The 25,654-nt window shown below is 33.0% G+C and overlaps 2 protein-coding genes and 1 long non-coding RNA gene across 3 annotated transcripts; 2 read left to right on the forward strand and 1 right to left on the reverse strand.

The window, feature by feature from the left end:
* LOC110270911 (ATPase 5, plasma membrane-type-like) lies at positions 6,308-7,374 on the reverse strand. The gene is made up of 4 exons (XM_021120773.1): positions 7,193-7,374; positions 6,829-6,889; positions 6,600-6,722; positions 6,308-6,521 (listed from the first exon to the last, which is right to left on the reverse strand). Exons 1-4 carry the CDS (start codon positions 7,282-7,284, stop codon positions 6,396-6,398), a joined length of 402 nt encoding a protein of 133 aa, XP_020976432.1. The 5' UTR covers positions 7,285-7,374; the 3' UTR covers positions 6,308-6,395.
* LOC107638916 lies at positions 14,245-14,659 on the forward strand. Its single transcript, XR_001619893.2, has 2 exons — positions 14,245-14,484; positions 14,569-14,659. It is a non-coding gene; the product is annotated as an uncharacterized LOC107638916 (long non-coding RNA).
* On the forward strand, positions 22,415-23,222 carry LOC107636081 (putative stilbene synthase 2; the record flags this gene model as incomplete). The annotated part of the gene is made up of 1 exon (XM_021122345.1): positions 22,415-23,222. A coding segment is annotated over one exon (795 nt), but the record flags the coding sequence as incomplete, so codon positions are not given.

Here is a 25,654-nt window from a genome sequence, read left to right on the forward strand (position 1 = left end):
TTAACTATTTACAATACTAAAAATAAGAAAATCAATGCTAGCTAATGATTTTTTATTTATTTTTAAAGTATAACAATCACTCATTAATAATAATATATAGTTTGTGATTAAATTAAAATATTTATATTATAATTCTATCTTTTTAAAGATTTCTTTTTAAATAATAAATAACATTATAGGTTGAATTTGTAGGTTTTTTCTCATGATTTATGAGTAAAACTTTCAAATCCTCTTACTCTAATTTTAAAACCGATTTGAGCAAGTATAATTTAACATGAGATAAAAAAAAATTTCTTGAATTACCTTTTTTGTTATCATATCCAAAGAAAGTATTATGGAAAACTATTTTTGTTAAAATCTACTTAGAATAATTGTTTTATATTCTAGTAACATATTCATTTTTGGAATTAAAGTAATATGACCAACATTGTCATTTGTTTAAACTTACCAATATATTTTGTCTATTCTTGAGTTAAAGTAGCTGTATTTATACCTAAAAACGGTTTTATATTTTTTTTGTTAGTTTAACACTTACCAAAACTGCTAAAGATAAGATAAACGCACAACACTACAAAAAAAACGCTGAGTACTGTCGTGTTCTTCAAATATATCCGACGGCAATGAATTCACCGTTGAAAATGACTAGACGATATAAATCTTGCCGGTAAATATTTACCATTGGATTTATTTCGTCCAACGGTAATTACCGTCAATCACCGTCGAATTTTGTGATGGATTGCCAGCTCAGGAAATCAATTGGTTACCGGTGAATTTTTCTAATGATAACGTTGGTGCCAAAAAATATTGTTTCGCTCCATGTTACCGTTGGATTATTCCTACGGTAATTCCGACGGTAACGTCACTTTTTCGAATTTTAAATAAATGGTCAATTTTAATTTTAAATTTAAAATTTTTCATACAATTAGTGGTCAATTCATAAATATTGCATAATTTTTATTTAAAATTAGTAAATAATACAATGTGTAAAATAAAAGTCAGGTACACCAAATAAATGTATGAAACAATAATACAAAAACCTAATATCTACATATCCAGGTAGTCATCGTCGTCAGACAAAAAACTTGATGAAGAGATTAATGCCGATTTAGAATTTCTCAGTAGAAAAGAACTTCGTTGCAAGTATAGTCCAAATTGACAATTAAACTCTAAATCAAAGTTTAAATATAGGTTGTCACTAAGTCAAACCAATATAAAAAAATCGAGAGTATTTAAACCTCGGGTCGTTCTCCCTAGAAATTGCAATCAAGTGCTCAATTATTGGCTATGAGGGAAAAAAGGGATTTGATGGTAATTGACAAGAAAATTAAAAGTTAAGAAAGTAAATAAGCATGCAAGGGAATTAAAACTCAAAGCACGTAAATCAAAAATGGAATTCAAATGGCAAAAAGAAACTCTTTGCAACGGTTGAGAATTAAGGATTCCTATCCTAGTCATCGACCATAAACATGGTAATTGTGAAGAATTAATCCCAATTAGTCAACCCTAGTATCGAGGATAAGTCAAAAGGGCATAATTGATCTCAATCCACAAATCCTAATCAACTCACTAATTAACTTAGTGAAATGCTAGCGTCAGTGGAAATGGCCCTAAGTCAGCGGTGCAGGAGGCGGTGACGATGTCCATGTGCCACCAGCATTACCGTTGCCACTAACAGGGTCGATGCTAGCGGTGCGTATCTGGGCCTGGTACACCTCCATCGGAGCCTCCATACGTTGCATCCACTTCAGCGACTCCTTAAACTCCAGCCTGAGCTCATCCGTAGAAGATGTGCGGGTGAGGATTTCCTGATACCTCTCTCAATAATCGTTAAGCTCCTGAGCATGCTGGTGAAGGCTGCGCTGTAGCTCCTACACCTGGAGCCTCAAATCCATGCCTTCATCAAATCCATCGACGACGTCCTCCCCACTTTGATGAGACTGTTAAATCGCGGTCTCCAATCTCTGTGTGTAGGACTCCTATACAATTAACACAAATTACTGTGTGATTAGTAAGCTAAGACAGATATACAGTTAATATCTAATAATTTCATAGCAAAAGATAATCAGACGTATGTTTACTTACATAATAGTCCTGAGACTGCTAATCAACAAATCCCGTTTTTTTCTCCTTCAGCATGTGGGTGTACTTGAAGGTCTCTGCCAATATGGCCCCGCAGTCTAACGCCTTCAACTTCACAAGTTACATTGAAATACAAAATTATTAGAATTCCTAGTAATGATATGAAAAACAGATAACATAACGAAGTTATTAATAATATTAAGGAACTACATACCAGCCTGGTCTTCGACTTCATGAAGGTTGCTGAGCCGCCAGTGTACTTTGACAACCTCTCCGATGTCCTGTTAGCTCGGTTGGTGAGACCGCCGATGCTTGAACCCCGCATCGGTCTCCCAATGAGAAAACATGCCCTTCTTTACCTCCGGTTGGATCTAGCACATCCGCTGGTCCTGGCCGTGGCGAACATCATCCAGCATCTACTGGAGCCGCCGACCCATCCTATAGTCGAATATCTTCCATATGGTCAAGTCATGCTCAACATCCTAAATAAAGTGCAGTTGCAACAAAGAAACTTTAAATTTAGTTAGACAGGATAGAGAATATAAACTAGATAAAAAGAATTAAAATAGAAATAATGAAAGTAATTACCGCCCATTTCTCAAACCAACGCTTCCTGGTCTCAGCGGGGATCTTCGTGTAGCTAGGCCAGGACTGGTCATACATCAGCTTGATGACATTCGTCATCTCCTGAGTACACCCGTTCGGGTTCAGTAAAAACCTAACAACAACCCATAAAAAGGAATCAACCTAAATTCATTAAACAGGAATCAATTTTTAGGAAGTCTCAGCAACAACAGGAACCATAAACAATAAAACTAGATAACAATAACCAACAGCATTCCAAATCAACCTAAATCCACTAAACATGAATCAATTTTCAGAAAATCTCAGCAATAACAGGAATCATAATCAATAAAACTAGAAAACAATAACCAGTAGCATTTTAAATCAACCTAAATCCACTAAACAGGAATCAATTTTTAGGAAATCTCAACAACAACAGGAATTATAATCAATAAAACTAGAAAACAATAACCAACAGCATTCCTAATAAACTTAAATGCACTAAACAACAATCAATTTTTAAGAAATCTTAGCAACAACAGGAATCATAATCAATAAAACTAGAAAACAAAAACCAATAGCATTTCAAATCAACCTAAATCCACTAAACATGAATCAAATTTTAGGAAATCTCAGCAACAACAGGAATCATAATCAATAAAACTAGAAAATAATTACCAACAACATTCGAAAGCAACCTAAATCCACTAAACGAGAATCAATTTTTAGGAAATCTCAGCAACAACAGGAATCATAATCAATAAAACTAGAAAACAATAAACAACAGCATTACAAATCAACCTAAATCCACTAAACAGGAAATCTCAGCAACAACAGGAATCATAATCAATAAAACTAAAAAACAATAACCAGCAGAATTTCAAACCTAAATCCACTAAACAGGAATCAATTTTCAGGAAATCTCAACAACAACAAGAATCATAATTAATAAAACTAGAAAATAATAAACAAGAATTACATGAGCATTGAACGTGATACTTACCCCGTGCCGCCATCAGGCCAAATGCGCAACCGTACGATGGTAGGTGGTGGAGGGGCATTAGCTGCTGCCTCATTGCCGTGGCTGGACTCGGCGTCGTCGTAGATGCGAGCTGCTGAGCAGTAGGAGGCGGCGTCATTACCGTGGACGACAGTACGTAGTTGTGGTTAGGGACCATGATGAGCGGCTAGTCTACTAAAACCGCAACATGTGGCGTGACCGGGTTAGTCGGAGCAAAGGGAGAAGATCCGGAAGTCCTGAGGGTACTGGAGGAAACCCTCCCTCTACCCCGACCATGGCTATGACCATGACCGGCAGCCTAATTCGCAATATCTCTGTCTGTAGACATGTCTGCAAATAACAGTCATCAACACAGCAATTAACGCAATTAGACAATTCCAAACACTTCAACAATTCAAGACCTAATGTATTGAATCTAACCTAACTTAATCAACCTAAGTCAACCAAGATTAGAAAACTAACACTGAACTAACTTTGAAACTGATTCAAAATTGAAATTGAAATACTAACCAAACCTAAACTAAATTAAACTGAAATTAAACAATTAGTAAATAATCTCAGCAACAATTTCTCAGCAAAACAGTTATCAACTCAGAAAATAACAAAATTAGTGAATTCTAAACACTTGAACAATTTAAAACCTAATGTATTGAATCTAACCTAAATTAATCAAACTAAATTACAAACCCTAAACAAATTGAAATTACAAACCCAAGAATCACAATAGCATGCTTAATTACCTATGAACCAAGAGAAATCCTAATAAAAAAATTCTAATTTTACTCTAAATAATCCTAACAGCAAAAAGTAGTTTAACTAAACCAAATTAATAATGAAAAATTAAAATCTAATTAAACCATAATGAATTTAAAATAGAGAAGATTAAATTAGGAATTGACAAAATTTGGAGATGTAAAGAGAAAGGAGGAAATTCGAAATGGGAGAGATGAAGGTTCAAGCTATAATTAAGGGCACGTTACCGTCGGATTTACCGTCGGACAAATTCGACGGTAACGTTTTTTTGTGTGCCTAAAACGCAGCGTTTCACTAAACAAGGTTACCGTCGTATTTACCAACGGTAGTGGTGCACGCCATAATTTCCTTTTTTCCTGCCACATATTATCGTCGAAACAACAATTCTGATGATTATATTTGACGGTTACGAGTTCATAGCCATATTCGGCGATAAATTCAACGGCAAACTCATTGCTAACGTTCTCTAAATCCAACGGTACTCAGCGTTTTTCTTGTAGTGCAATATCTTGTCTTAACTCTTTTGAAATGATAAAAAGAATTTGTGTCTAAAGTCTTGAATTGTCCATACCTAAAATAATAATTCATGATAGAAATAGAATAGATACTGATTATTCAAAAATTGAAGTCGATTTTTCCGTCTAGTACAACTACTTTTTCTCCAAGAGGAAAACCTTTGATATGTGTAAACAAAATCAAGATATCACTCAAGTATTTATCAACTAATTTTATGAGTTTGATTTTCGCTAACAACATTGTTTGAGGATAGTCGAGTTAGATCTTGAATATAGAATCTTCAATTACATTTGGTAGTATTGTGAATCTTAAGTGTACCACATATTTCTATTATGAAGGAGTAAAGATGCAGTAATATTAATTGAATTAAAATTTAGTGCATTACCCTTTGAGTAAATTTTAACTAAAATCAATTTTCAAAGAAATGATGTTGTCGCACCCATGATCATAAATAAAGTCAAAACCTCTTCTTCACGATACACAATCGTGATAACTTTATCAAATGTGTAATTTCCTTTTTAGATGTGTTACAAAGATCAATGTGGTTGAGATTATTTATTTTAACTCATTCCTCTTAAAGTTTAGTTCTCCTATAGCTATTCTTTTAGATAACAAAGAACTATATACTTCAGTTGCTAAAGACATAAGATGATAGTCTTTTAGAATTTTATCACAAGATTGTGAAATTTTATCTAAATCAAATAAGTAAAACTTCTTAATCTCATTATTTTACATGGTTAATTCTACACATAATATATAATAGTGTTAAAATTCAATCAACTTAAAATGATCAATATAATTAAAAAATTATATTTATTATAGTTAATAAAATTCATCCTTCATGTTTAGTACTATTCTTTATTGATATAAAATATCATTAAAAGCTCATGTCAATAACTATTACTATTCTATACGTGTTTTGGTCTTGAGAAATTGTTGGAAGGTAATCAAATGACAAACAACCTCGTGATATATGATATTGAGGCCTATGTACTTGCTTCTTTATTAGCATCATTAAATTCTCTATCCTCTTGTATTAATCCAAAAGAAAAATATGCATCCGTATAAAATTATAAATAGCATAGAATATTGCTTTGTATTATCCTTATGTCTTGAAAATTCATACATTTTTTTAAAAATATTTAAGAGAAATTGATGGTAAAATCTTTAACATTTAAAGAAACATCAATTAGAATTAAACTTCTCAGATATTTATGTGGTAATTACATATGCATATAAAATAGCACTAAATTATAGTAGCTAGCTAGAAGTTACCTGAATCACAACTAGAAAATTGCTTAATATAGACAGATTTACAGACAGATTTGGTCTTTATTACAGACAGATTTTTGGTTACTGACGAAATTACCGATGGATTTCTCAGGTACTTCCTGTTATATAAAGATATTCAAGCAGCAATTATGAATAAAAACTCATTCAACCAAGTTGTAAACTATAAATGTTAATATCCTTTTTTGTCAAACCTGTCTAGCAACCCCCAAAGATCGGATCCCACGGTCAGCAAACTTAACAATAGTTGCATAGCCTTTCTCCTCACATCCTCTTTGCAGTTGCAGAGGTTCAATATCTAAACCGGGAGAAAAGAATATTGTTAAGTCCCCTGCACAAACATAATCAGCTGGTGCCAATAGCAAAATATTTTTACCTGCTCAGGAGCACCTTTGCTGGATCTATGCCAATTTCCATCAGATTCAATGTAAGTTAGAGCAGTCCTCTTGTCTCCATGATTGAAAGGGAAAAAATGGACCTCCCTGATTCCAGCCTTTGCCTGCAAAATTTAAATTAAGATTTAGAAATTCTTACCTTTAAATTCAACATATATTTTTTCCCTTTTAATTTCTTATATTGAAAAATCAATTTGGGAATATATTTACCTCCTTTGGATCAGCAAGCATACCAACAATTGCGGCATATATAGCATCTTGATTCTCAGTCCTATATGGAAGACCAAGTTAACATGGACACTAGTCTTCAATCGCTGAGACACTATGAATCAACAAAAACCTAAACCCCAAAAAATTCAACCAAAATGAAACTAGTCAATGCATTCAGGAACCTTGATTTCACAAACAAGTTTATAAGAACACAAAATAAAGAACTGTAACCGTTACTAGTTCTTATCATAGAATAGGAAATAGAATTAGAGTTAGCGATGGAACATAGGATAATATAATTAGAGTTAGCAGTGAGATTGAATGAAAGAAAACAGCGATGAAAGATAAAGGAGATTAGGGTTACGTGCACAGCTGAGGCAAGATCGAAGAGAGAAACGCAGCAACACACGGAGAAGAGCAAGCACTAGTGGCGGGATCGAAGAGAGAAACGCACATTAGGGTTCAAAAGGGAGCGATGCGAGCAAGGCCGACGGAAGGGGTGCGACGGAGAAGAACCGGGAAGAGGTATGATAGAGCCTTGGTGCGATAGAAGTTCAGTGCAATGGAAGTTCGGTGTGACGGCGATGCAAGGCTGATAGCACCGCCGATGGAGCATTTAGAGGGGATGATTGTGGAGGAGCAAAAGTGTGGTTTGAAATGAAGAGGAGAACGTGATCCTAAATCTTTATTTTAATATTTCCGATGGAATATTTTAAATTATAGATAGATTTTTTGTCTGTAATAATTTAATAAAATGCAGTGTATTTGTTCATTTAATTACAGACGGATTTTTCGTCGGTAATTATATCCCACGAAAAAAATTAATTTTTTCTACAGAATTATCGACGGATTTTCTTTTCTATTTGTAATTTATGCTAATTCATTTTTCTACGTTTCTGACAAAAAATCCCTCGCAAAATCTATTTGTATTTCCGTGGGATAAAATCTGTCGGAAATATCCATCTGTAATAACTAGTTTCTAGTAGTGTATATCAGTAAAAATTTTTTATATCATTAGTAAATGAAAAACCTTAAAATAAAAATTATAATCTAACTTAATATTTAACTTATTGTTATTGTTTCACAAATTATAATATTAAATTCTCTAATCTCATCTTGAATATAATTTTGATTTGCATAAATTTAAAATAAAAAAATTAATAATCTTTTATTTCATGATTCTTTGTATTGAATTTCTTGTATTCCATCTGGTTAAATATTTGTTTGAGATTGAATTTTGATTATTAACATTTTAGAATAGTGAATAACCATATTATACAATCAATGCAACTATAACCACAATTAGTTTTAAATTAATTTTAAAATTGAAAACAAATAAATAAAAATTCATTTTTTAAATTTCTATCTTCCTTTCTTAATTGCATTAATCAATCATAATTGAATTTTTAAAACGCCTTCTTTCATGTTTTTTTAATTTGATTTGCATATAGAAATATTTTTAATATGTATTAGAACTAATTTCCTAAAACATAAAAATTAAATATTTATATTAATCTGAATTTTTTATTATATAAGTCATGATATGAAACTATATGCATGACGAATAAACGTCTCACTAAGTTAATTATAAAAATATAATTGAAAATACAATCATCATCTCATACTCTAAATTATAAAAATAATTGTATCACACAAGTTTATTAACCCAAATAGCTATTTACATTCAATCTCTTGCATCTATATATGCCTAAATAAATACACAAACGAAAGTAAAAAATTATATATGTAATTTACTTTAATCAAAATAAAAAAGAGAAGCGAACGAACACTACAATATTTTGGGTCTATGCCTATGATTTTTTTGGTCACGGTAAAAAACCGTGACTATAGACCCTCTATGGTCACGGTTTTTCAGCGTGACAAAAAAAAGCTATGGTCACGGTTTTTTTGGAAAGGGTGACCATAGAGTATCTATTATGGTCACGATTTTTTAAAAAAAGGTGGCCTAAAATGGTCTATGGTCACGGTTTTGAGGGGTGGCCTAAAAGGGTCTACGGTCACGGTTTTTTACAGTAACAAAAAAAGGTCTATGGTCACGGTTTTTCAAAAAAGGGTAACCTAAAAGGGTCTATGGTCACGGTTTTGGAGGGTGACCTAAAGGGGTCTATAATCACGATTTTGGGGGTGGCCTAAAAGGGTCTATGGTCACGGTTTTGGAGGTGACCTAAAGGGGTCTATGGTCACGGTTTGGGGTGGCCTAAAAGGGTCTATAGTCACGGTTTTGGGGGTGACCTAAAGGTGTTTATGGTCACGGTTTTTTATGGTGACAAAAAAGGGTCTATGGTCACGGTTTTTCGGAAGGGTGACCTAAAAGGGTCTATGGTCACGGTTTTTCGGAAGGGTGACCTAAAAGGGTCTATGGTCACGGTTTTAGGGGGGTGACCTAAAGGAGTCTATGGTCACGGTTTTATGGGTGACTGATACGCGAAAAATTAATTCTCACGTATTTACTACCGGCAAGTATACCGGGTCGTATCAAGTAGTAAAACTCACTTAGAGTGAGGTCGATCCCACGAGGATTGGTGGATTAAGCAACTTTAGTTAAATGGTATTTTAGTTAAGCGAACGATGTCTTAATTTCATGAGATTTGAACACTTGAAAGAAATTGCAAAGAATTAAATGACAAGAAATTTAAAGAACTAAAGTAATGAAGGAAAATTAAATGACTAAAAGTAAATAACGGAAACTTAGATTGCAAGAAACTTAAATGACATCAAAAGTAAATTGCAAGAATGTAAAAATGCGGGAATATAAAGTGCAGAAAATAAAGGTGATTGAAGCTTTGAAGAACAAGAGTTTCCTCATGGATGAACCACTTGAAGTGAGAAGGAAAAGAAGAGTTATCAACCCATTCAAATAAACAAAGCTCCTCCCCCTAATGAAAATGGGGTTTAGTGAATCATAGCTCCAATTTCAACAATAATTGCCATAGATGAAAATTAAACTAAATGTCGAGAAGAATGAAGAAGAAGAAGAAGAAGTTCTTAAAACTGAAATTCAAAGTTGCAAGAAAAACAAAATAGAAGACCGGTGAGAAAAAGTAAAAATGCTAATGTAATAGAAAAAATGTCTAAGTGTCAAAGAGTCCCCCTAAAGTACAAACTCCTTCTGTATTTATACTAGTCCTAAGAGCCCTTAGAGAGATCCTCAATTGGGTTAACAATGTGGGCTTTATCCTTGTTGAATTCGCTGCCCCTTGGAGTGGAGTTGCTGGCCTTTTTCAGAAAGAGAGGAAGCAGAGCCAATTATCATCAATTCTGGCCCAGTGAATGGGTGTTACTGGCAAACACGCCAGTGTAAACGCACGTTGGCAACGTGCTCATGGGTTTCCTGGGCTGGGAGCTTTGTGTTGGGCGTTGTTAGCCTAAGTTGTTGCTAACAACTTGGCTTTTCTTCTTCTTGGCTCCACTTTTCATGCCTAATGTTGCCTAGAATTTGAGCTTCAATCCTCAGCTTTAATATGGACTATCATACATCATTGGAAATTTCAGAATGTCTTCTTTCTAATGCACTTGGGCTCATCTCAATTGGATCTTTCTAACTCAAGTTATGCTCCATTGAAGAAGGCAAGGTCAAGTTGCCTTGGTTGTGGGCGTTTTTATCAAACACGCCAGTTCATTCCAAGTTGGCAACGTGCTAGTGCCCTTCCTTGGCCCAAATTCATAATTCTTGACCCCTTGGCATTGTTGATGAACACGCCTTCTTGCTTCCAAGTTGGCAATGTGCCAAACCTTCCAAGGCTGAGACATAGAGCTGGCGTTGTTGATGAACATGCCAGTTCATCCTCAAGTTGGCAACGCCCTCGAGCTCTTCCTTGGTCCAGCATCCTTGCTTGCCTGCGTTGCCAAGGAACACGCCCCCTTTCTTCAAGTTGGCAACGCCCAAATTCACTCTCCAGGGCTGCCTTGCATTGTTGATGAACACGCCTCCTTGCTAGCACGTTGGCAACGTGCTCGATGCGTGTGAAATTGTCTTCCAGGGATGCCTTGCTTGTTTGGCGTTGCTAGCAAGCACGCCCATGTTGCCAGCGTTGGCAACGCTAGCTTCTTGCATGGTCAGGCTTTCTTGCTTGGCGTTGTTTGCTGGCGTTAGTCTCAAACATGCCTTTGCTCACCCAATGTCAACAACATGCTCGAGTCTTCCTTATGGTGTCGAACTTCGCTTGCTACGTTGCCTTGGAAAACGCCCATGGAACTTGGCGTTGGCAACGTACCCCTTCTTGGACCAAGTCTTCTAGCTCAGCGTTGCCTTGAAACATGCCAATGGAGGCTGGCGTTGGCAACGTGCTCGAGTGGAAGCCAGGGTTGCCTTGAGTGAGTGCCCAGCGTTGCCTTGAAACACGCCAATGGAAGCTGGCGTTGGCAACGTGCTTCTCCCTTTCCTGGGCAAGCTTTCTTGCTGCGTTGCTTGCCTGTGTTGCCATCAAACACGCCCCTACATCTCTTGGCTGGCAACGTGCTCGAGGTTAGAAGTTGCCCTCCAAGGTTGCTTGGTGCGTTGCCAAGGAACACGCCTTCAGAACTTGGCGTTGACAACGTGCTCCACATCATTCCTATCCAAGCCTTCTTGCTGCTGGCGTTGTCACCAAACACGCCCTTGTTGGTGGCGTTGGGAACATGCTCGAGCCCTCTCCCCTCTTGCCATGTCTTGCCTCTTGACGTTATTGCCAAGCACTCAAGTAGTAGTGCAAGTTGGCAACGTGCAAACTCCTCTAGGATCACTCTCCAGGGCTGCTGGCGTTATCATCAAACACACAAGTGGTAGCCCAAGTTGGCAACGTGCGATCCTCTGCTTCCTTGCCAAGCTTGATGTGTCTTCAAGCCTTCTTGCTCCAATTCTTGCTGGCTTGACCTTGCTATTCTATCACCTATCATTAACCAAAGAAACTTCCTCAAAGTCTTGCCATTCTATGCAAAAAATTTCAAGGGAATCATTCACATCAATTTGTTTATTAACTCCTTGAATTTGCATGAATTATGCCAAATTTCACCTAGTTCTTGGTATATGAATGCATGGAGACATAACCCATAAAAATACTTGTTTATTTCAAAGATAATGGATGAAATTAAGCTAAAACTAATTAAATTAACCAACTAATATAGCAAATATGCGAATGCATCAGTGACCTAAAGGAGTCTATGGTCACGGTTTTTTACAGTGACAAAAAGGGGTCTATGGTCACGGTTTTTCAGAAGAGTGACCTAAAAGGGTCTATGGTCACGGTTTTGGGAGTGACCTAAAGGGATCTATGGTCACGGTTTTAGGCGGTGACCTAAAGTCTATGGTCACAGTTTTGGGGGGTGACCTAAAGGGGTCTATAGTCACGATTTTGAGGGTGACCCAAAAGGGTCTATGGTCACAGTTTTTTGAAATGGTGACCTAAAAGGGTCTATAGTCATGATTTTGGGGGGGTGACCTAAAGGTGTCTATGGTCACGATTTTGGGGAGTGACCTAAAAGGGTCTATGGTCATGGTTTTAAGGGGAGATCTAAAATGGTCTATGATAACAGTTTTGAGAGTTATTCTAAAAGGATCTATAGTCACAGTTTTAATCATTTGAATTTAAATTAATTAATATTTTTATATATTTTTTATAATTTTAAATATTTTATATATTTAAAATTTAAAAATTTTAATAATTAAAATTTAATAAAAATTTTATGTGATTTATTTTAAAATATTAAAATTTTAAATCTAATTTTATAAATAAAAAATTAAGTTGAATATTATTAATTTTAAATTAAAAATGATTTAAAACTTAATAATTATTAAGTTTTGTGCTTTTTTAGAAAAAAAAAAAACAAACAAACGTCAAAACCCTAAGGGTGTGTGTGGTTCACGTATTACATTGTTATAAAGATTCTATTCCCATGGGAGCTAAAGATACCCAAGGGGAAGGTGGGAATTGAAATGATGGTATTTTGATTTCCTAGAATCAAACTTGCTTAGGAATAGTTTTTCAAACTTTGAACCAAACATGGAAATATGATATTTTCATCTTGAAATTCCTAGGAATTATTTATAATTCCTCCAACCACACACACCCTAAAACTAAAGAAGCTAAGGAAACCAACGCAGCCACACCCACACTCATCCAACACCAGGATCCTCTCCTCTCTGAAATTACACAGCATCAACGAACTAAACCTAGCCCCCAGCCACCCAGCACTGCAACCCCCCCGGCAGGCATCGCAGTCTTTGCCGCCACGCTCACTACTAGAAAACTAGTTATTACAGACGGATATTTCTGACGAATTTTATCCCACGGAAATACAGAGGGAATTTCAGAGGAATTTTTTGTCGGAAAATAAAAAAAATAGATTATCATAAATTACAGACGGAAAAAAATTCCCTCTATAATTCCGTCAAAAAAATTAAATTTTTCATGAGAAATGATTACAGACGAAAAATCCGTCTGTAATTAAATAGACAAAAAGTTGTGTTTTATTAAATTATTACAAACAGATTTTTTCATCTGTAATTTAAATTTTTTCGTCGAAAAATATTGATGTAAACCTAACCTATCCCCTCTCTCTCCCCGTGGCAGCCCCCATTCAAATTGTGTTTCGAGCTCCATTCCCAAATCAAACACAAGCTTCTTCCTCTCTCCCTGACACGAGCTACTTCTTCTCTCCATGGCTGCTACTTCTGCTTCTTCCGCCGCAGCCGTTGCCGCTATCGCTGCCGCCACCGCTTGCATCGCACAATCTCTCTCTGTCATCCCTTGCATCGCACGAGATCCCTCCGCCGCCGCTCTCGTCGCGTCTACTCCCATCGTTGCAGAGCTCTCTCTGCCGCCGCTCTCATCGCACTTTTAGAGATTAATTTATTAGAAATGATTAAATTGATTTTTATAAATACTTTGAGTTTAAGTTAATTAATGTTTATGTAAAATTTTTATTATAATAAGTTATTTTATATAAATTAAAATTAAAGTTTCGATGATAGAAAAATAATGAAAGGTCATGATTTAATTTAGATAATTAATATTTTGAGTTTAAACTATATTTTATAAAATGTGATTAGTATGCTTACTTTATGATTTAAATTAAAGATAATTATTTGAGTTCATTGATATATTGATAAATAAAATCTTACGTATTTTGAAAGTAATCTTTATAGTATTATATTTGATTTCTGAATTGTTATTTTATCTCAAATATTTTATAAAATTATTATATTACTTGTATATATTTTATCCTAATCCTAAAAATTTCTAATAAAAACCCTAATATCCCAAATTTCCCAATTTACTACCCTAAATCCCTAACCCTACGTTCAGAAAGGGAAAAAAAGAGTAAGGAGAAACAGAGAGGGAGCAGAGGGGAAACGAGAAAATAGAGAAAAGGGAGAAGAGGGATCGGGGAAGCCAGAGGAGAGGGTTCGTGGTCGCCACTGTCGTTGATGACGGACTAGGTTGCGTCCTAGCTGCCGGAGCCGCCATCACCATGACCTTGTTGCTTCGGGTCAACCATGTCTCTGCCTCTGATGAACCTTGTCGTGCCATATCTGTTGGAACTACCATGGTTGGAGCTTGTTATTAGATAAAGCAATTTGCTGCCACCATCTTTCAGTCTAGCCAGCATCATCCTCTTTGTTCCAGTTCCAATGCCAATTTTCTGTTTCTTAAGCCTGTACGCTTTCTTCTTTACTCTTCTATCATTTTGTTCATCCGTTATACTCTGTCCTAATTATAGTAGCATATGGTTTTGTTTTAGTTGTCAATTTATCTCCTGAGCAATCACAATTGGTGTTGAGGTCGTTGATGTTGCTGCTGTTATGCTATAGCTAGTCGCAAGAGTTTTACTACTGCGGGATTACGTTGAAATTGTCGCTGCTGCTGTGAATTCAAAATAAGTGGGCTTATCGTGGTCAATTCGTGCGAGTTCAGCTAATCGAGGTAGGGGGTTTAATTTAAACGGTTTTAATTTAAAAATGCCCACAAAGTTTATTGGATAACCGCAAATAGGTATAATAGTTGTGAGTAATTGATTGATTATGTGAACGTTGAATTGTGGCTGAAATTGTGATTGGAATGATTGAGATTGAGATTTGGAATTGTTGATTTAGTGCTATTGAATGATTATGTGGATTGTGAATTGTTTGACAAATAATTGTTGTGAATGCTGAGTTTGATGGATTATATTGGTTGATTACTATTGAGTTGGTTACTAAGTATATTGTAATGGTGGTGGAATTGATTGGTGATTGTTTTGAGATTTGATTTTGAGAGGTATTAAAGGGGTTGAATTTTAAAACACTAAACTACTTGTTGAAAATCTGAGTTTTGAAATAAAACGGCAACTTTGAAAGTGAACCAGCAACTTAATAGAGATTGGAATGATATGAGACTAAAATCTAAGCAAACTATAACAAGTATAGTTATTAATATTCAATTTTGAAGGTTTCGTATTAACTGAAAAATTAGTTATGATTTTTCAAAGTTGAATTATAAAATCTGATTTTCTGCATTACTTTTAAACGAAGTCAGAAACTTTGAAAAGCTATAACTAATTCCGTGATGATCGGAATTGTATGGGACCAAGTTTGGATTAAACTTGGGAATATGTAGAACTGGACTGAAAAATTTAAGGTCTTTTTGTTAAATACACAATTTATGGAAAATTTTTAAAGTTGAGTCATCAAATTTGTCCTGCAGCAGAGGAGTTCAAACAGGGCAGCAACTTGTTTGTCTTGCTGCGACTCCTCCGAGCTGAGTTTTGGAGCGAAACTAATTTTGTTTTAAAATTTGATTAACTTGGTTTATTTCTCTAAAATTTCAGGATTTTAGGAGTTAAGGATTGGAGTTGTGAATTTTTGAAAATTGGTGATCAAAGCTGGAAAGAATCAGTTTTCAGCAAGTTATGCATCAACTTCCAATGCTTGTAACTCTTAGAATTGAGTAGCAATTGGGTTGCAACCAAGACACACTTGTTTCCAAACAAGTTAGGAGTCTCCAAACCAAATTTTAGCCTAATTGAGATTTTGTAGTAAAAGTTGTACAAGTTCAAAGATACTAAGCTCGTTGGTGCAGTTTCTCTGGCTTTTCTTGCTTTGGGTCAATTGCTTGTGTCTTCATAGTTAACTAAAATTCTACTAGCTAGAAACTTAGACTTCATTTTTCTAGTCCTTTATCTTAAATTTAAATTATCAGTAGGTGTTGGGAAAAAATATAAATAAAAAATTGTCTCTGCTATTGAACAAGGTAGCTCCTTTGATTTCAAAAATTAGGAAAGATAATAAAGATGATGAAGCTTAGTAGAAGAGGTGATAATAAAAAGAAGAAAATAGCATTTGATTTGATTAGTAGGTAGTATTTACATTAAGGAGTTGAATGAGTTAATAAGAAGTAGTAGCTAGTGATGGTAAGAGAGTTGAAGACGGTGAGAGCAGAGGGTACAAAAGTACTGTCGCTTGATGTTGAAGCACATGGGCAAGAAGCTAAAGCAGTGGAGTTGTTTGTATGTATTAAGGCTACATTATTTTAGCTTGAATTTTTAATATAGCTGGTAAAAATAATATTTTATTTTAATCGGATTGAAACTGTTAAAACTATTTTTGCTTATTCAAGTTTCTATTATCATATGTGTGTATTTGTTGTTAAAACTATTAATCTTCTTCTCAATTCTCATCCACTACCACTGAAAGTTCATATTAACACTCACATTTGTCATACCCAGAAAGCATTCGCTGTTTTTGATATAAAAATTTTACTTTTTTGAGAACTGGGTAGATTTCGGTTCTTTATTTTGTGTGTTACCCATAGTCAAAGATCTGAGCTTTTTGGGTTTGGTCTCTTTGTGTAAAAGGGGTGACTCATGTTAAGGGATTTCAGAGATCTGGAATTTGTTTGACCTTGTGAATCTGAGTCTGTAGAAATAGGTAAGAGTTAGAAAGACTATGTTCGAATACTTGTATTACTTAGAATGCTTATACTTATGTAATAATATCTGCTAACACAAGTTGGTTTATGATGTAAGTGCTGGATATTCTGTTTCCTTTTTTAGCCTAATTATGTTGTTGTAAGGCATTATGATGCTTGCTCACATTGCTTTTTAGTTAAATGGTATCCATCAATTAAGATTCCAGGGTCTGATATACGCATGATGTTACCTATTAATTAACGAAAAAATTGAATGTTGATGCGATTTGTTTAATGTTTCTTTCTTATCCAAATTTTGTTTGTTTGTTTTGTTACATATATTGTAGGCATCAAGGCTTTTTCTAAGAAATGGGTTCTGATCTGAAAGTTGAAATGTCCAAGAGAACTCCTTTTTTTGTTATTAGTTTAATTAGTTTTAATTTAGGTCTTTTGTGAAATTGTAGCAGTGTAGCACTAATGCTGTCCGTTCCTTTCTTTTAATCAGTTTTTATGTATAACTAAAATTGCTCTAAGTTATTCTTAGTAATTTATGAGTGTCAAAATAGGTAAAAGTTAATGTTGCATTCTTTTAGAATTAAATTGAATAAATAATATATAGTTCAACACAAAGTTATCATCATCGAATTATTATATTTTATTGAAATCATATTAAACAACAAGGACTGCTATATGGAATTTGGTTGTGTTAGTGTTAATAATTATTTGAAGTACAACTAAGAAGAGAAGAAAAATTAAAGTCTTCATGCAGACTTTCTTTTTCATTTTTCTGTTGGGATAATTTAATTACTTTCATGCAATTGGGTTCTAAGTTCTTGTATCTTGATGGAGATAACTATGTAGGGAATGCTTTTTTCTTTTATCTTTTTCTTTTCGTTTCTTTTAGGATTAGTATTTGTTAATTGATTATTTTGTTTTCCTACTCTCGAATGTTCTTTACCTTCTCTTGAAATTTGTTTTGGCTTTGTTTTGTGTACAGGATAATTTTTTCGTACTGGTAAAGACAACAGGAGTTGACTAGTTGCTGTGGCACCGTTTATAACAACTTTGAATGTTCTTTACTTTTTGACAAGAGACTTTATCTGATATTACATGAAATGGATAAATTACACCTTATTTTGATTAGTGTTGTAATGGATATCTAGTTTTTAATGAAACTTTTATGATTTAGTTTTATTGAATTTCTCATTCTTAGATTTATTTTGTGATTATCGTCATTTTGGAATGTGATTATGCTTTTAAAAAAATTAAATCTCATAAAACAAAATAGGCTATGGTCACCATTTAAAAATAGGGTGACCATAGATAAGCTATGGCCACGGTGAAAACGGTGACCATAGATAAGGCTATGGTCACGGCGAAAAACCGTGACCATAGATAAGGCTATGGTCACGGTTTTAAGGAGGGGTGACCATAGATAAGGCTATGGTCACGGTTTTAAGGTGGGGTGACAATAGATAAGGCTATGGTCACGGTTTTAAGGCTATGGTCACGGCGAAAAACCGTGACCATAGATAAGGCTATGGTCACGGTTTTAAACGAGGTGACCATAGAAGCTATGATCACGGTAAAAAAACGTGGCCTAAAGTGTCAGATTTTGAAAATTGAAACCGTGACCATAGATAAAAAAATCATGACCATAGACCTATGGCCACGAGAGAATAGACCACGGTAAAAAATCGTAACTATAGATCCAAAACCGTGACCATAGATCTATGATCACCCTTTTTACTAACTATGATCATGGTTTTTTTACCGTGACCATAGACCTTTTTTTTTTGTAGTGGAAAAAATTCGCCTATAAACAAATGTGACTACTGATTGAGAAGAAAGAAAGTTGTCAAAAAAAATTTGTATAAGTAATAAAAGTGATGACCATTAATAGGAGTGCACTAATAGTGTTAAAATTAGTTTAGCTTAAAAAAGTCAATAATATAATAACATAATAAACACGTACTTAAAATAAAACAATGAATTAATGAATATAAGGTATCATAACTGGTAGGAAAAAAAATTAATATTTTTTTTTGTATTTTGGTGTTGAATATGAAAAAAAAAATAGTTTTATGTTTTTCTCTTTTTCATAGCTTCAATCTTTCACATTGTAGGGTCAAAGTTAAATAAGAGAATTTTTCTAGTGAATAGTAGAATTAGGTGAGAAGTAAAAATTTTTATTAAATTTAGAAAGAAAATGTGTATTACACATAATAAATTTTTATTGATAAAATCTTTCTATTATAAAAAAAAATATTTACTATTCACCAAGATTTCACTCTTGTCTTTAGTGTTATCCGTCAAATAACATTAGTTAGTTCCGTATCTATACTATACTAATATGGATAGGTCACAGATATAGTTGGTCGTAGAGGAACAAAAATAAAAGACATCATGAAGGTCAAAGAAAAAAACCAATAAAAAAAGCTATAAAGTTATTGAGATATTGTAAATACTAAATACACTAATTTGAGTTTTTTTCAAATAGAAGAAGAATTAGTAAATTCTGAAAATATAGACAATGAAGAACACATCCTAGATTATTCAAGTGACGAAGAACCAGCAATTCCAATACAAGTAAAAAATGAAGCTGGAACATCTAAGGATAATCAATCTCAATTTAAATGGGAAACAGGTTTTGATAATTATGCTTTTAAAAAAGGGTTTACAAATAAAGATTCAAAATATATTCCTAAAATCCAGGAAATGGAAGGAGAAAGAATGCTCGATTTAGACTGTAAAAAGAACGAAAAAGAAATTTTCGAAAATTGGTTGAATTCCTTTTTATTAGAAGCCTTTACTAATCCAAAACTTAGTGAATTGTCTGGAAGAGATATTTGGAATTACATAGGGTTTCATACTAAAGGAACTATAAGAGATTATATGACATCAATAGAAAACCAAATAATAGAAGAATTAGCAACAAAAACTACAGCTTATGATAAGATATTATATATAATGATGATTCTATATAAAGAATTTTTTGGTAAAAATATTATAGATCATAGACAAGAAGTTTATAATAAAGAATATCAAGAAGCAAAAAACCATTTAGCTAATATTCAAATATATGATCTATGTAATGTGGAGTCTTATATATGTGAATATAGAATACATTATTACAAATTAAAAGAAGAAGATAAAAATCATTATCTTAGTATGTATATAACAAAACTTCCATATCCTGCTAATGAATTTATAATGGGAAGATTTATAAGAGAAATAAATAGAGGAACAATTGAAAATAACTTTGGTGGAGCAACCTCTGCAATAAGAGAGGAAATAAAAGAACGTTGTATGCAAGAAGTAACTCAAAAAAGATTTGCAAATATAATTAGAATTTGATGTCAAGATAATGAAGAGATACCTCAAAAATATGGTCTTAATAAAAATTTTCAAAGAAAAAGAAAATATCAATTTAGAAAAAGAAAATACTATCCAAACTGGAGAAAAAAGAGATATTTTAGAAAGGAAAATAATAATAAAAACAAAAGACAAAGAAATAAATATTGCCCAAATAAAAAAGAAAATTGTAAATGTTGGTATTGCCAAGAAGAAGGACACTATGCAAATGAATGTCCGAAAAAGAAGGATAAAAAGGATCTTACTAAACAAATAGAAATTGCCAAGTCTTGTTTCATGGAACCTTTAGAGGAATCTGATGATAACTTAGACTATATTTTTGAATATGTCTCGGAAATAGACTCAGAGACTGAGTAATAATGCTACATTTATTACTATAAAAATAACAGAAAAGTTTATAAATGCTTTCATAGATTCTGGAGCAACACAATGCTTTGCTAGTTCAAATATAAAACTTGATTGGAAAAAATTAAAGAAACCATTAAGAGTAAGGTAAATTTATTTCCTAAGAAAATAGAAGATAGAAAACAATTACAAAGATTTTTAGGGTGTATAAATTATATTTCTGATCAAGGATTTTTAAAGAATATAACAGAATACACTAAAAACTTATTTCCAAAAATAAGTACTAAAAAAGAATGGAAATGGGATGAAAAAGATAGTATGAAAATTCAAAGGATTAAAGAATTATGTGAAAAACTTCCAGAACTTTATATTCCAGAAGAAAATGACTACTTAATAGTAGAAACAGATGCTTCAGACATAACCTGGTCAGGATGTCTAAAAGCTAAGAAAGCTATAAAAAGTTTGGAACAAGAAAAAGAATCACTAGATTCTAAAGATTCCCCAAAGAAATTACTTTGTAGGTATATTTCAGGGACTTTTACTCCAACAGAACAGAGATATACCACTCATGAAAAGGAAACTCTAGCAGCAATTAAATCTCTTAAGAAATGGAAAATTGATTTACTACCCAGAGAATTTACATTAAGGACAGATTCAAGTTACCTAACAGGTTTCATACGATATAATTTAAAAGTTGATTATAATCATGGACGATTGGTAAGATGGCAATTATTTTTGTTACAATATCCAATAAAAATTGAATATATTAAGGGTGACAAAAATGTTATTGCAGATACACTAATAAGAGAATGGAGTTCGTCTACAACGCATTAGATCAAGAAATTCAAAAATATGAGCAAGAACTTGAAAAATGCAAGCATTGTCAGCAAATAAGGACACAGATCCAATCTCTCAAGAAGGCCATCGAAACAATGAAATCAACACAACAAATTGGGTAATTTTGAAATGCATTTAATTTATTTAAGTAAAAAACCCTTATATATATATATATATGGCCACGTCTCTGGTACTTCCATTTAAGGTGGCTATTGGTGACTATATGTTGACTCTTCAATTGAGAGTTGACATGTGGCATTATCTATTAGAGTGATTAAATGAGATATAAAAATGGTTAAGTATGATATTGTGACAATCTCGATATATTAACCTATGGCCGTTTGAAAATTTATTATATCTTATTAATTTTAACCAAAAATATTAGATGTTATTTTTTTATTGTAATTAAAATTAAATCAATTTGCTAATGAGTAATAGTTCAAATGGCATAGTCTCTTCATACTCAATTAAGAGGTTACGGGTTCGAGTCTCCTATCTTTGGTAAAAAAAAATAAAAAATAAAATTAAATCAATTTTTTAAATTAAAAAATTCTCACATTTTTCTTATTAATTTTACAACTAAAATGTGTCATATGTTATTCCTTCATTACAGTTGAAATCAAAATTTTTTTTCCAAAATTAAAGAGTTTTCTCTTTCTTTTTTTTCCTTTTTCTATCTCTCTCATTCCTTCAACTACTTTATCTATATCATTATCAATGACTAATTACGAATTTGACAATCAAAATGTGCAACATGACATTTTTTAATTGCATTTAAATTAAAATTAAAATATTAAAATTGAAATTGAAATATACCTATATTATGTATCATATATTACTATCTCATATATTACTATCTAATTTAATAACCAAATGTGTCACATGATACCCTCTTACTAAAATTGAGAGAAAATATTTTTCTCCAAAATTAATATACCCCCTTCCTAAATTCTCTCATCTATCTCTCTCCATTTTTCTATTTCTCTCTACCATTTTCATTCAATATATAATTTATATTTTATATTAATAATTTGACAAATCAAAATATGTCATCCGATATTTTTTATTACAATTAAAATAATTTTTTTTTCTAAAATTAAAAAATTCTCACTCTTATTTTTTATTTTTATCTTTTTCTCTATTCACATTTGATCTTTTGCACTACCAGCGGCGTTGCGTTGCCCGGCGTTGATTACGAACTCATCGTACTCTTAGGGCTCGACCCAAGCGTCAAGAGGTACATGATGTACCACCAAGGCTGCTTCGCTGGTGGCACTGTCCTTCGTTTGGCTAAGGATTTAGCTGAAAACAACAAGGATGCTCGTGTGCTTATTGTTTGTTCTGAAAATACTTCAGTCACTTTTCGTGGTCCTAGTGAGACAGACATGGACAGTCTTGTAGGGCAAGCATTGTTTGCCGATGGAGCTGCTGCAATTATCATTGGTTCTGATCCTATACCAGAGGTTGAGAATCCTATCTTTGAGATTGTCTCGACCGATCAAAAACTTGTCCCTGGCAGCCATGGAGCCATCGGTGGTCTCCTTCGTGAAGTTGGGCTTACATTCTATCTTAACAAGAGTGTTCCTGATATTATTTCACAAAACATCAACGACGCACTCAGTAAAGCTTTTGATCCATTGGGTATATCTGATTATAACTCAATATTTTGGATTGCACACCCTGGTGGACGTGCAATTCTGGACCAGGTTGAACAAAAGGTAAACTTGAAGCCAGAGAAGATGAAAGCCACCAGAGATGTGCTTAGCAATTATGGTAATATGTCAAGTGCATGTGTGTTTTTCATCATGGATTTGATGAGGAAGAGATCTCTTGAAGGCAAACTTAAAACTACTGGAGAAGGATTTGATTGGGGTGTGCTTTTTGGCTTTGGTCCTGGTCTCACTATTGAAACCGTTGTCCTTCGTAGCGTGACCATATAATACCCTTAATTATATTTTGCTCGTCGTGAAAATTTAGACAAAGATGTCCAAAGTTATTTCTTTATCCGAAGATTCAATGTCAAAGTTTGTAATTGTTAGTGAAATACATTACAAAATTAATATTTAAATTTTGGCTTCCCGAAAGTTTAAATTGATTTTCGGATTCACCAAGGATTGAACTCTTGACCTTTCGAATCTAGAGTTCTAATATCATGTCATGATACCACTCATCCCAAAAGCTTCAGCTAATAAGAAAAGGTAACACTAATAATTATATCTCTAATACTCTCTAAACCTCCATTGTACACATTGTACAAATATTCCATTGGCTCCTCATACTTTCCCTTTGTAAAATATGCGTTATTCCTTTAGACATATACCATAGGGTCACCAAAAGTAAGATAAGTCTTTTTTGCATGAACTCGAATGAAATAATATTGCCAAATCAACTACATTTCATGGTTTCTACCTTTTAATAGATTTTTCTTTTTTAATTTCGCGAAATGTATATGTGAAATTGTTTTGTCCACAAAATTGACTAATAATATATAAAAATATAAATTAATGAATTTTTATTTAAATAAAAACCCAATTTTAGGCACACTATTAATCTAGAAATAGGTGATAACAAAGATAAATAAAAGTCGACAAAATACCGATAAAAGAGATAAAAGAAAAGTTAAAAAAAAATAATTTTAAGTGTGTTCTATATCTACTATAACAATATAACAATATGTACAAGGGGATCGTCTATTTTGACAAAATTTCCCCGTTTTTGACCTTCATATTATTTATTTAACAATTATCAATAAGATCCATTCTAACGAAATTGACCATTTGCACGCGCAACTACTACTTTTGAAATCACACACTACTTACATTTTAATTTATTATTTTGCATGTTGCGGACTCTTTTGCCTTAGAAAAGCAACCTTCGTTCTTTCCTTTTATAAGAGAGTAGCTTATAAACAGGTATAACACTAATTCAAAACGTTTTATTTATTAAATATATTATATTAATAAAAATGAGATCAGTTAAAAATAAAAAAATACATCTTTTTAATTAGATATAGATGATGATAAAAGATGTTATTAAAATAAAAATAAAAATTTTATATACAAATTAAACTCCAATCCCTGTTATATATATTGGTGGTGGCAAGCTTCAGACTACAACATTTTTTTTCTTTAAGTTGCATTTTAAAATTGTGAATATAAGTATAAAAAACTGTGACGTTTGATATATGGTCACCCTTTTTTATCAAATGTTACGGTTTTCAACCGTGGCCAATATCGCCGTGACCATACAATGGTCACGACTTTTTGAGCAAAGGTCATGGTCCTTTTCTTACAAAGTGAAAAACGTAACTTTTGATCTATGGTTGCATAACCGTGACCTTAATTAGTCCTGCTATAGTAACGGTTCTTAACCGTGACATTAATCCTTTTATAGTCACATTATTAATCTTTTTATAGTCACATTTTTTAACCATATTCTTAGTCTTTTTATTGTCACGGTTTCTAACCGTAACCCTAACTCTATTCTATGGTCACAATTTTAACCGTGGCATTGAACTACTCTATGCCAACGGTTTTTGACGGTGACATGAGACTACTCTAATGGTCGTGGTTTATAAACGTGACATTTGAGTATTTATTATTATTTTAGTCTAAAAGAAAAATCAAATAACTTTTTCTCAACTATCCTACATAATCTATCAAACAAGTTTAATAAAAGACACAAATCTAACTCTTGATAAATTGTATTTTCATATATGTAATACAAATAAATATAATAACTTGACAATGAAATTTAGATTAGATACCAAATAGGTCTCAAATTATATAAGTCTAGTTACATTATATATATTATCACAATGTTTATAGGAAAAACCTCTAACAAAAAATCCTAATGATACCAAAATATTAATTATATTAATTAAACTAACATATAACCAAGAATAATGTATCTAAACTAGTATTCTTTAATTATATCATCGTCCGATCCTTTGGCTGGCGACTGAAGAAGTTCTTGCATTGCTTTCTTGGGGAATAGAGAAATTCAATTGATAAAATCATTTTGAGACTGGGAACACAGTATACTTGAGTTTCCCTGTATCACACAAACCAAGATATTGATACACTTGTAACTAATAACTAACTAATGCTAATTACAGCTATTTACTAACGAGAATCATGCATGGACAACTTTAACTCTTGTCATTTTCTTTGGTATTCAAAAAACCAAATTATCAAAGTAGTAAGTACTTTCCAAACTTCCACTTTCAAGGAACACAAATCCAAAACTAAATCGTAAAAAAATATAAATTAATGAATTTTTATTTAAATAAAAACCCAATTTTAGGCACACTATTAATCTAGAAATAGGTGATAACAAAGATAAATAAAAGTCGACAAAATACCGATAAAAGAGATAAAAAAAAA

This window comes from Arachis ipaensis, chromosome B04 (genome assembly GCF_000816755.2).
Source record: "Arachis ipaensis cultivar K30076 chromosome B04, Araip1.1, whole genome shotgun sequence".
NCBI classification, from domain to species: Eukaryota; Viridiplantae; Streptophyta; class Magnoliopsida; order Fabales; family Fabaceae; genus Arachis; species Arachis ipaensis.

What these genes read in the sequence shown, in the direction of transcription:
- LOC110270911 (XM_021120773.1), bottom strand. Translation starts at nt 7,284, where the DNA reads ATGTGCGTTTCTCTCTTCGATCCCGCCACTAGTGCTTGCTCTTCTCCG. An exon ending in ATCTTGCCTCAGCTGTGCAC is followed by an intron (nt 6,890 to 7,192) that starts GTAACCCTAATC and finishes TCTTCCATATAG; the next exon opens with GACTGAGAATCAAGATGCTA. An exon ending in GCAAAGGTGCTCCTGAGCAG is followed by an intron (nt 6,522 to 6,599) that starts GTAAAAATATTT and finishes CTCCCGGTTTAG; the next exon opens with ATATTGAACCTCTGCAACTG.